This window comes from Coptis chinensis, chromosome 6 (genome assembly GCF_015680905.1).
Source record: "Coptis chinensis isolate HL-2020 chromosome 6, ASM1568090v1, whole genome shotgun sequence".
Taxonomy (NCBI): domain Eukaryota; kingdom Viridiplantae; phylum Streptophyta; class Magnoliopsida; order Ranunculales; family Ranunculaceae; genus Coptis; species Coptis chinensis.
In genome coordinates, this window is record NC_141461.1 from 15,886,160 (window position 1) to 15,899,357 (window position 13,198).

The following is a 13,198-nucleotide window of genomic DNA, read 5'->3' on the forward strand; positions in this document are numbered from 1 at the left end:
AATATGGGTGCTCCAAGGTACCTCTCCGGCAGTTGGTTGAGCCGAATTCAAACAGGGGAGGCAACTTCGATGCTTCTTGGTGCATAAATTCATCCTTGTTCTGTCAAGCTATCTTGTTGATTTGTATTCCCCAAACATTTCATCCATAGGCTTGTAGTCTATCTTAACACTCTTTCATTGTTGGACTTTCTTGCTTCAAACTTAACTTTATTCTTGAGTGTCCGTAGTTGATGTAATAAGATGCAAGCAAATGAACATCTGCGAGTTGGCAGCAAGGTCAAGTTTCCAAATTCTTTTAATAGATTCAAATTTCATTTTATTTTCAAGAAGAACAACTTTTGTCAAACACCGTCCAAGTGCTCTTTTGCTGAAGACCAAACTTTCATGCTTTAGGTAAAGTCAATCTTTATATATATATATTCTCTTTGTGTTGCTTTTTTAATTGATAGAGAAAATTTGGGTTTTGATGTGTTAGTTCCATTGTATTTAATAGTTCCATTAGTGTTATTTGCTTCTGTAACGGGTTGATTTGTCAATGGGTTGTATAAATATTTTCAAGCATGAACTACGTAACTGGGACGTTACAGGTAAAAGAACGGATAAACAAGCTTGGATGTTACAAAGAGAACTAGGATTTTATTTTTCTACATGATATTTTATTTTTCTTCTAAAGGTGATTCTGCATTAATTGTAAAGAATGTGTCCTGATGGTTAAAGGGAGGACTAAAAAATAGGAAAATTGCATTGCTTAATCCTTTCTTGATTTCAAAGAATTTATAGTTATGAGGAAGCATTAATGTGCACTTCAACCAAACTAATCTCATTATTTGCAACACCATCAATACTCTTATAGTTAATGTTCTTGGACTGTTTAGGTAATGAAATTGTACCTATTGTTTTTCCACTATTGGATAGTTTTGGACTTGAAATTTGTCTTGTTACTGCTTTTAATAGAAGCAAAGCTTTGTTAATTCTTTTTTATTACCTTTTGTCGATAGGCACAAATATAGATAAAAATTGGATGAGTATGCCGCATAGGCTTGAATATGTACAAGGTCTTAGAGATTTTATTGTGCTTGCCAAAAATCATTTAGACAAGAAAAGCCAATGTCGATGTCCGTGCAAGAAGTGCAATAATAGGTATCACTTGCACATCGATGAAGAAAATGATCATTTATTTACTTTAGGTATCGACAAAGATTATACTCAATGGGTTCATCATGGTGAACCTTTTGAAGTAGTGAGTGATGATGATGACGATGATGATGGTTCGGGTGGTGAAGGTGGACTCTATCGTGGGGTAGAGGAGATGCTTGCAGATTTAGAACCAAGTCATTTGGGTATTTCACAACTGGAAGTGCATCATTCAGAACTATTTATTGATCTTAATACAAGAGATATCAATCCAAAACCATTTGATAAACTTTTGTTTGAAGCCCGTCAGCCTTTGTATCTGGGTTGTGAAAAATTTAGTACGCAGGATTTTCTCGTGAAGTTGTTTCATCTAAAGATAATTAATCGTTGGAGCAATAAATCATTTGAGATGGTTCTCAAGTTGATTAAGGCTGCATTACCAGCTGGTGAAACACTCCCGAAGTCCCATTATGAGGCCAAGGCATTATTGTGGGACTTGGGACTTGGTTATGTATCCATACATGCATGCATGTATCATTGTATGCTCTTTTGGAAGGAAGACAAAGATCTTGAAAGTTGTCGGGTTTGTGGTGAACCGAGGTACAAAATTAATCAAGGGAAAGGTAAAAAAGTACCACAAAAAGTCTTGAGACACTTTCCATGTAAGCCTAGGCTGCAGAGGTTGTTTATGTCGAGAATGACTGCTGAAGACATGAGATGGCATAAAGAAAAACGAGTTCAGGAGGACAATGTACTAAGGTATCCTACAGATTCAAAAGTCTGGGAAGATTTTGATAAGGAGCATCAGGCGTTTGCTAGTGATCCTCGCAATGTTTTGCTTGGCCTTGCAAGTGATGGGTTTAACACTTTTAGAGACATGAGCAATGCTTACAGTATGTGGCCAGTAATGCTTATACCGTACAATATGCCACCTTGGACGTACAACACCTGGAAATGAAATTGATGTATATTTACAGTCGTTGATAGAATAACTAATTTATTTGAGGAAAAATTGGGTGGAGACATATGATGCCGTGATGAAGCAGATGTTTGTAATGCATGCATCAATGTTATGGACTATAAATGACTTTCCAGCATACGGGAACTTGTCTGGTTGGTCCCCAAAAGGTAAAATGGCTTGTCCGAATTGTAACAAGGATACATTTTTCTTATGTTTGAAGAATGAACAGAAGCAGTGTTACATGCACCATAGTCAGTTTTTGCAACCAAGGCATCCTTTAAGAAAACGTCTTAAGCAATTACTTGGTGGAATTAGTGGGAGCAAGTATGAACCCAAGAAGTTAACTGGGGAAGATGTATGTTTACAACTTGAGCATGTTGACGAACAAATATTTGGAAAAAATCCAAATAACAAGAAGAGAAAACGGAATGAGATTGAATATAATTGGACAAAGAAGAGTATATTTTTTCTTTTACCATATTGGAGAACCATTGAGCTGCGTCACAACCTTGATGTCATGCATATTGAAAAGAACATTTGTGAGAGTGTTTTGGCAACATTATTACATCTAGAGAAAACAAAGGATACGGCAAAAGCTGTTCATATTTCAATGAAGCCTTGGGAGTTTTCCTGACACTAAAATCCCTAGTTCTAACATTTTTTGGTGATCCCCTGACACTAAAATCCCCAGTTTTAACATTTTTTCTATTGTTGGATTTATTTAGAGTAGTTACTAGTGTTAGTTTGATTGTATTGTTATAGGTGGAGCAGAATGTATGTGTACATAGTCTCACTAATTGGTATGTGGAATTATTAATGCTAGATCACAAGTAAAAGCATTAGTACTTGAATTTATTTGAATTGATTATGGTGGGTATGGAACTGATTCATTGCGTCAAGTATATGGGTATGGTGGTATGTTGCTTTGGAAACATCTTTATTTACAGTGTTTTAGGAAGCAAAGGGAGAAAGAGGTCTATTTCAGTATAAAGAGTGAGCGCTCATAGCACGCGCGCGCGTGTGTGTGTGTGACCGTTTGGTCTTAATCCGTGGGTATGTGTGTGGAAGTGTGGTGCAGCTAAGGGGAGGTGTTGTTTCAGCAATGGGGGAAGGTGATTGAGTGCCTTTGGAGGTGTGTGGAGAGTTAATACAATACTATAGAATATCATGCATACCCAATTTCTCTAAAAGATCGGAACACCAATTATAGTGTACTCTTTATAATATTTATATTGGATTTTGTCGCCTTGAATATCGATATTTATTATACGGATTTTTGAGTTTTAGTTACCATTTCATTGCATGTGAAGAAAAGGATCCGAATATTTTGTTAATGGGGTACTATTTCTTCTTCTTCTTTTTTTAGGTTTAGGAGTGAGAAGTTTAGGAATGGAAAGAGTTATTGGTGGGTCTGTATGGTAGAAACTAAGTCTTTCTTTTGTTGGTGAATTGGACAAACAAATCTTGTTGACTTGGGGTAGAAGCATAGATGTAGGATGTAGGATATTTCATTTTCATGCTTATTGGTTTAAGAATGAATTATATCACTCTTATTTTGCTTTGTAGAAGGTATGATCTCAATACATGACATTTGGATATTGTTGGTTAAAGTTTATGCTTCTTTGTATTTTTCTTTTTGGTTAAAAATATAGTAAAAATGAAGGTACATGAAACCCATATGATTGAGCAAAAGTAAGGAAAAAAAATTGGCAAATTCGGAAAGATCCATAAAAATTGTAAAAACTTTTGGCAGCTTTCTAGACTATCACAGAAGACCAACTCTTAACGACGACAAAAAACGTAGGAAATAATAACTTTTAGCGACGATTAAAAACGTAGCCAGAACTCGATTTAATTTAAAAACATCATACCATTTACTACGATTACCAACGTCGTTGGTATATCATCTTTGGCTACATACACAAAAAGGTGGGTTAAAGTCAACCACCAGTGACGATTATAAATGTCGTAAAACAATCATAAGAGACGAAGTTGTAGACTTTCTGTGACAATCAAAATTGTCGCTATTGCACTAAGTAAAGCGACGTTTCACATAATGTTGCCACAGAATAACTTTTTGCCACATTTCTAAATGCAAACGGGAACTAGAGTTTGCGATGATATGTTTCGTTCTAGCGACACTTTATCATGTGCCTAAAGGTAGGCCTGCAGCGACAATCATATATCGTCGGCATATATCATTTGCAACTATATCATTTGCCATGTTTGCATGACAGTCAATAAATCATCGCAATTAACTATTAGTAACGTTTTAGTATGTTTTTGCAACGTTTTTTTACGTCACTAAAAATCTTATCTGTTGTAATGTATATATAGCATAATAATAAATGTGTGTTGTTAAATGTATATTTTATAACAATACATTAAATAAGTGTATCATAGATGTTAATAATAATGTCAACGTGTATATTATGAATTAACTAATACATTTTATATTTATTAACTTATACACGTGTATATTTAAATAGGATACACATGCTTGATATATTGTGGTACACGCACTTATTATAAACCAATATGTACAGGGGCGGACCCAGCATTTCAACTCTCTCCGGGCTAAACAACGATAACCAGAGTCTCAAACAAAAAAAAAATAGACACATTCCAAAGAAACAAATGAAACACCAGAATTCACAAGTAGCCAAATATATATACTAATTCATCAAAATATCTAATCAAATTCGACTACAAATCTATTTAAAAAGCAAAACTACTTAAACGGTATTTTGCGTGTCTTGCGGGCGTCAAAATCATCTATTACCAAATCCATATCAATATCATTAGCAAAATCTCTTTCAATGTAGATGACCATTGAATCTGCAAGAAACTCATCCTCCATCTTATTTCGAAGCTGTGTTTTGATAAGTTTCATGGATGAGAACGCCATTTCTGTAGTTGCTGTAGATATGAGAAGAATAAGTAGAAGACGAACCAATCTATCAATCAAGAGTAACTACAACAGAACATGTTTTTAGTAGCGCCATACCTCATTGCTAAAGGTGCCTTTGAGCGTGGCAAAAGATCTGTCGCAACGCACCAGATGGCGTTGCAAAGGCGTGGCTAAAAAGTGCGTCTCAAATACTCAAATGCAACACCAAAAGTGGCGTGGCAAATGTTCCTAGTTTGTTGCGACGCCTATGGGTGTTGCTAATACACTAATTCCGTTGCTACTTCATTTATGAAAATTAAATTAATTGCAAATTTATTTCAAACTATTTGCGGCTTTGGCCGCGAAAAGAGAGCTTGTAACAACTAGGATGGCGTTGCAAAAGTGATACCTTTAGCCGCACAACTAGGGCGCCTCAAAAGGCAATCTTTTGCTACACTATTTCGTTCGCGAAAAGTTCAATTTTTAGTTGTACATTTGGCGTGGCAATAGGCGTCCATAAATTTAGCGACATACCAAGTGTGGCAAAATGTGTCTACGTTACGGTAGAATCAAATCTTTTAGCTACACCAAAATTGTTGCTTAATGATATAAATTCGAGGAAAAACACACGCTTTATTTGGGAACGATTTAGCATTACAAATGGTGCAATTCATACATATACTTGTACATTTTCATTTACATAATCCCCGCCCAAAACAATTTTTATAGAACACAAGTAACCCTATAACAATTCACCACAAATCATAACAAAATGAATTTCATTACTAAATCATTCAATACAAAAGATCTTACAGAATTCACATAACTATTTTTTGTGAAAAATATCGCCTCACATAATCTTAACAACGTTCAACTAAATTTAGATTTAATTATTCAAAACTAAAATTCCACAAATAATGTCTATAACATGCTAATTTGAGCAAAGATCCACTGAGCTTCTTCTTGATTCTACTACATCCGCAACCAATCAACACTAACTGGAGACAACAAATTAAAAAAAAAAATCACTTTAGTAAATTTATTAGAAACATTAATAAACCTAATATATACAAGTTGGCAATGCATGTGAAACTATGCACCTCCTATATGCGTAAATTGGTGCTCATGGCCAAAAGCTTAGAAATAACTTATCAAAGTTATAACTTCGATCACATTCATGAAGGTACAGATCAAATAAGAAGACAAAAATAGCCAAAAGCTAATGGATTTTGAACTAAATTGTACATGTAAATGCCAAACCATTAAAAAACCTCGTGTCATAAAGTTATCACCAATGAAACAATAAAATAAGCAAGGCTAAACATCAAGTAAATCAAGCAAACAAGCTCAACTACAAAAAGCAGTTCCAACAGATGGCAGAGTCAGATGTAAAGGTATCGAACATGGGATGCTTCCTGTATACTCAAAATAAAAGGACTCAAATAAGAGTTGTGGGCATAGCAGCTCATTCCCAACTCCAGGCACAACATAAGAGGGAGGTGTGGTATATTTGTCAACACGTTGCTACCTGCATTGGTTTGACTCAATAACTGCTTTCTTATCGTTAGAACACGTTTTTGACCTTATCGGTCCCATCTATCATTAGAGTTTGAAAACGAGATATTTCTCGTTGTAGAAATGAGCTTCTAGCTCGTTTAGGGCTTTAGTTGTCCTTCACTCTATTACCTTCTATTCGAAGTCTGACACTTCTACTCCTGACCTCACTTTTCAAAGGCAAGAAAGAAGTAAGCTCTTATCCCTTCTTTGGCTAAGACTACTTGCTCTCATACAGCTACCTATTCCCTTTCTTTAGCTTTTTAGCACTCTGTCCCTTGTACTTTGCTCACAAAAGAAGCTACACACATTATTGAACTCAATGCCTATTAGTTTATGGTAGTTTATGGCCTAGAACACGATTTTATACCTTATCGGGTCCCTTAACCCGCCCGGAGTGTCCTTTTAATTCATTTTCTAGGACTTCAAAAAGCCAATGTGTTAGTCTCACTAGTCAAACTAAAGAGAAAGCCGGAAGGAGGAGCTTTACGAGCTAATGCATAGTTCGGAATAGGAAAAGCTAATGTCGAGTGCATACTATCTATGAAGATAGGAAAAGGCATTAGGAAATTTAAAACAAACCTGGTAAGCTCATCTTAAACCCTTAAACTTCTTGAAGGAAACACAAATTCTTATTGGGTAGAGTGATCAATGAAACCGAAAGTGTTCATTTAGGGGCTAAGCAATGTATTCACCGAGACAAGCATGTCCGTCTCAAAGATAGGCGCATGATGAGCTCCTGACCTAAAACAGTAGCTTGCCTAGGAGGACTGGTATTCCCAAGAACATGAATTGAACTACTGGACTCAAGGACAAGAAGGCATTGATTGGAGCATGGCCCGTAGACATGCGGTAACCTGGCTCCGTTAACTCTTAGCTATAGCCTGCGGATACGGTGGCACTCCTCGACGAGCATCGAAGCCAAGATATCACTGCTGTGTACTGTGACGTTAAACCCATACCCCTAGACTGGCAAGTTAAGATAGAATATCCCTTAGGGGTTGACTTATCCTTTTCTTGCCCTAACCTAGGCTTGTGTGGAACCTGTACTCAAAGTAAACCTATTTGTCCGACAGGACAGACAGTCCGGAGAGAACAAGAACAATCCAGAGCTACATACATTCTTTTACTCGTTCATTGACTCTCAATAGATTACTCCCTTCGCCTTTTTGGGGCTATGGGAGTCATCCTTGGAGTCCGTACCAAAGCTTTCTAGAGGTGCCTATAAGGAAGTGGAAATAAATAGGATGATTCCAGCCGTAGTTTATTGGCTGTTAGGTCGGTGAAACTGTCCTTGTAGCTAAAGCCAGTAGTTCGCGTTCTAGTTCTATTTTTGTAGACTAGATGGGACCTAACAAACTCTCTACGTTCGTACCTGCAGCTAACAAGTCGGTGTCCCCCGAGTCCGAAAGTTAGCTGTTCTAGTTCAGACAAGATGGGACCTAGTGCTTAGGGCTTTGGAGGCGAGCAACCAACCCGCGGTAGATCGAAGTTTCTGTTTGACAAAGGGCGAAGTTAGCGCGTAAAGAGTAAGTAAGTAACTAAATCAGGTGTAGCGGGCAAACACGGGTGTAGCGATAGAGCGAGGTTTAGTTTACGATTCTATTCAAACAGGCTATTGCGCCTAAGTCAATCCCTCATATCGGCCAAATCCTCTCGCAGTATCTCCACCAAAAATATACTTATTACTGTCATCATAAGGTGGCAGATTGATGCATTCCCGCGTTACTGGATTACACATGTACAGAAGACTAGAATCACCAGTAAAGGTAGCTTAGCATGTCTGTGATAAACAAATCAAACCATTAGAAGAACCAGCTACTGCAGGATAGATAAGATTGTACTTAATTGGAGGGTGATTTATTTTTGTAATTACAGGATTTTGACCATCATCATATTCCTCGTAGTAAAGCTCACGGTGACAAGTATTATCCTTCTTAATCAGAAGGATGTGACCCGAGTCTCTGTTTTGAGTGTACAGCTGAAGTTGATGATCGTAAGGAAGCAAGGGTCATGGATTGTGTTGGACCAAGATTTGCAAACAAGCTAGTTTGTCCGAGGGAGTCGATTGGGTAGTCTTGAAAGTATCTACAATTAGAGATAAGGAAACGATGTGGAACAAGTTCTTTGAATGCGATAATGCTAGGGAACTTGCTCGATGGTTCACCTTGGGGTTGTTGATGCACCTAGACTCGCGGGTCGATGCACCTAGTTAGGATTGCAAAGGAGAGAGGATAAAACTAGAAGGGACTTGAATAGTGTCAGCATAAGTCTGTGGACAATAAGATCATCTGAAGGCATGGCTTTGGATAGAACTAAACGGGAAACAATCAGGACCTCCAACCCATGAATTTTAGTTAGGCAATGAGTGTTGATATTTATTTGTGCATGTGACTACAAAGATGAACCAAAAGTAAGAAGCTATGAAGCACGGACACTTTCGATCGCGATTGATCCTAAACTAGCAGAGATGGTCAATTAATAAATTTAAACGGAAACAAAGCAAGAAGGAGGGACAAGAACGCAAGCGAAGCTATCCGTTCAAACAAATTTTAAAATTGAAAGTGTGTATCTTTGAAAATGCAAAGATAGCAGACCTTAATAGTTATGATCACCACCGAACGACCCTAGATGCACTATTGGTGGACTAGAACTACAAAACATCTTGCAAAGCTTTTTAGCTTGTGATCAATAGCGTAAGTCTACATCTTATTGATCAACTATGGGTGCCTTTGAAATCGAAAAATCTAGCGGATCCACAACACTAGTTACCTAATTGGATGATTATCACCAACCACCACCTAGAAACTCTCCCCCGGATAATAATAACCTTCCTCTTCGATGCCCAAATAAAACAAAGAACCACAAAGACCTACTCTTTTACACCAAAGCAAGTGCGGGGTTATCTTCAATTTTAAGATCTCTTCTAAACCATACTATACTACTACAACCGCTATTACCACCACCACCATGAACAAGTCCACTTGACATTTTTTTTTCTTAGCAACTCAAACCCAAGAAAACAACCCTCAGATCAAATCTATGTTACGGTCATGTAGTAATAATTACTACAATTTGTGGAAAGAGAAGTTTTAGGACTTATAACAAGATTGCCTTTTCTTTTTCTAGTATGGTTTAGGCCAACAAATGTATGGGTCATAGATTCTGCTCTTATCCCCTTGAACTTGTAATGTTTTTATCCTTATTCTAAGTAAATTATTACTGCTGTGGTGGAGTGGAGAGTGGGATTATGGTCGGTCAAGAGGTTGCAAAGGAAGCAGAGGGAAGTCGATGCAAAGGCAAAGAAGCTTTTCCGGGAAGCTAAAGAATGATGACACTAAAAAACAAAAATACGCCTAACCTGATGGTTCATGCGAGATAAAAGCTCAAAGACAAAGTTACAAGCTTTTCCCAGATTGATGAATGTATGTGACTGTAAATATAGGACTTGTGAAGGCAACTAGTGCAGGGAGACAAAATGATAGACCTTTATCCTTTGTCCTAACCTTTATCCTTCGGATATTCCTTCTATCCTTTGCTACTGTTTAATAGGGGGGCTCGTGGAAAGAACCTAAACTCAAAAAACAAGCACTACCGTGAAAGGAACAAGGCCGATATGGATAGGCTAGGATCGGGGAAGGTTGGAAGCTCAACCATCAACAAAAATGCTCGAGGGAAGGGCTGGGCTCTAGAATAGCGTTTAAGCCATGCATGTTGAACCAACTCTTTTAAGGTAACATATGAGACCGATCAAATGTAGGAATTAGTCTTTGGTTATCCGACGCCTTAAAGGTTCGCATTAACACACCAAGCTTTCAAGGAATTATCAATGCCTCGATGTGTACACCTAATTGTCAATCATATATCCCTAATTGTGTGAAAAAAGAAAAGAAAAAACCTAATACATCATTAACAGAAGATAAGATACCAATATTTCTTACTTGCTTAAAGTTCTCAAACTACGTACCATTGAGAACCTCCATCGAAATCAGAAAGCATCCAAGCCTCCATCCTAGCTTGAACGGCCAAAACCTCTTCCAATTTAGTTCTTTGGGATACCATTTCAACAGTGAGCTCGTCATTACATTTTTCAGCTTCCTCAGCCCTCGTCTTTTGTACTTCCTCTTCAGCACTGCTCCTTTGCACTTCTTCCTCTAAGTGAATGGATCTCATCCTTCTAGCTGATGGTGGCGTGACACCATGCCTGTCACACCCCGAATTTCGACAGAATTCGGAAAAATATTATTTGTCCCCGACTCTTCGATCTCCGAGGTGTGACGCACTCTCAACTTCCAAAAACCCATAAACAGTTTAAAATATGCGGATAATTAAAAACCAATAAAAATTTCTATTATACAAATGTCCTCTTCATTACAAAACTTCACAAATAAGATTAAGTTACAAATCTCTTTCCAATAACTCTTTATTTAAAATTACAAATGAAATATACAAAAAACATTGTCTAGACCGAAAATCTATATCACCTCAAGGGAAAACAAAACAGATCCTGAGATGCAACGCTAACGCAAACCACAAGCAGCAACCACTCTTCTTCAACACTAAACCTGTCAAAACTTATCAACTATGTTCATTGAATGAACACACCCGATAAGCAAACATGCAAAATCGGGTCAAGATTATAAAATGCTGGTGTGAGTAGCTCTAAAACAACATATACTTATACAAATATATACATAATCTATAATGGCAATTAGTTCCTCCACCGGCGCCTTTAACTTTCAACGACTAAAAAACAACATCCTTAAATACAATAATTTAGGGTAGTTCCTCCATCGAGGCTTTTAACTTCCCACTAAACCACACAACAAACTATAATGCGATCATAAATAAAGTATGTAGTTCTTCCATCGAGGCCTTTAGGTTTTAACTAAACAAATAACCAACTAAACATATTACCATAATTAGATTATTTCGGGCTTTCTTTGCGTGTCCCTAAAATTCACGCCAGATCTATGTCTTACCTAGTTTCCGCGGCTACCACAATCGCTACCCAACGCCGAACATGTACATCCACATGCCTCCTTACATAATGAACCACTCCGCATGCGTAACCACCCCCGAGGGATGCCGCGACACCGTAAATCCTCACACGGAAGCAATTATGTAAGTAATGCCACTATTCGGCATAAAATATATAGCCATCATCGCTCTATTTTCGCGAACGGAATAATCAAGCCACTATTCGGCTACGGGGAGGGCCATTCAGCTTTTATCGAATGCCGGCGGTGGCACCCGCCGCCAGATTAACCGAACGCGGAAAGGGCCACCGAAGGCCATTCAGATTAACTGAAACGCCAAAAGGGCCAATCACATGAGTTGTGGTAGTCAGGTTCTAGGATTTTCGTTACATAATTTATTCATGTGTCATACATTAATGACTCATAAACATTCCACTATATCACGTGCAGGTCACTTGCCTTATTGCACTAAGCCACAATATCTAGAAATATCACAATTATATCTCATAACCAAATTTCATTCTTTCACGTGCCAATATATTATTGCACTATACCACACTCCCGTGGGCAAATATTCACCAATACTATATTAGCATCTCACATATAAAATAATGGAGTGTATATACATTTCTCCAAGATATTGCATTAATATAAATATCCCAAAGATATTATATCATGTCACAATGCTTCAACGTATCACATACATTTTATTATAACGATTAGGAATATAAAGTCTCCTAACATCTCAATATCGCCACGGTCAAAAATACACAATATCAATGTCAAATCTTAATTAGATAATGACCACCAAATTTTATACAAGCTTCCACAGCATTTTAGCATTTGATTGTCCATACAATATACACATAAAACGATACCGGATAAGATAAACGTACCCACAAATCCCACAATCAAAGCCCAATATATATATATGTTTTACACACTACTCACGTCAAATCTAAATTAGATAATGACAAACCAAGTTATACAATCTCAACAATATTTTATTACTATATTTATCCATATAATCAAATATGTGAAAAACTGGAAAAGTCAACATTCCCAGTCAACGGTCAAAGTCAACGGTCAACAGTCAAAGTCAACGTTCAAAGGTCAACACATCATGGTCAAGGTCAAACTCAACATGTCATAGTCAAAGTCAAAGTCAACATGTCCTGGTCAAAGTCAACGGTCAAAGTCAAAGTCAACGGTCAAAGTCAACATGCCATGGTCAAAGTCAAAGTCAACGGTCAAAGTCAACATGCCATGGTTAAAGTCAAAGTCAACCTACCATGGTCAAAATCAACAGGTCATGGTCAAAGTCAAACTGTCTTTTCCGTGTTCGACAGGTCCAGGGTCATAGCCATGGTTCATGGCTAAGGTCAAAGTGCATGGCTCATGGGCTCATGACCAAGGTGATGGTTCGGACCCAACTGGCCAAGCCCAAACCTTAGAACCCAAAAGTCTAAAACCAATTTATTAATTCTACCCGACCCAATTGGGATCAATGTTAAGTCCTATGGACTGGCCCCAAGCAATATTAGAAATTGGCCCAAAATAGTTAAGTGAGCGGGCCCAAAGGAAACTAATTAAACTGGTCCAACACACAAATGGTTCGGCCCATCAATTTAACTGAACTGGTCCACAATTAAAACCAAACCGGGCCCAATCAAAACTTAA

The 13,198-nt window shown here is 37.6% G+C and overlaps 1 protein-coding gene across 1 annotated transcript; it reads left to right on the forward strand.

Moving 5' to 3' along the window:
* Nucleotides 1–1,027: 1,027 nt before the first annotated feature.
* Nucleotides 1,028–2,092, forward strand: LOC147491733 (uncharacterized). The gene has a single exon (XM_086567315.1). It carries the CDS (start codon nt 1,028–1,030, stop codon nt 2,090–2,092), a length of 1,065 nt encoding a protein of 354 aa, XP_086423441.1.
* The last annotated feature ends 11,106 nt before the right edge of the window (nt 2,093–13,198 follow it).

Excerpts from the sequence above, each read along its gene's own strand:
- LOC147491733 (XM_086567315.1), top strand. The coding sequence starts at position 1,028 with ATGCCGCATAGGCTTGAATATGTACAAGGTCTTAGAGATTTTATTGTG.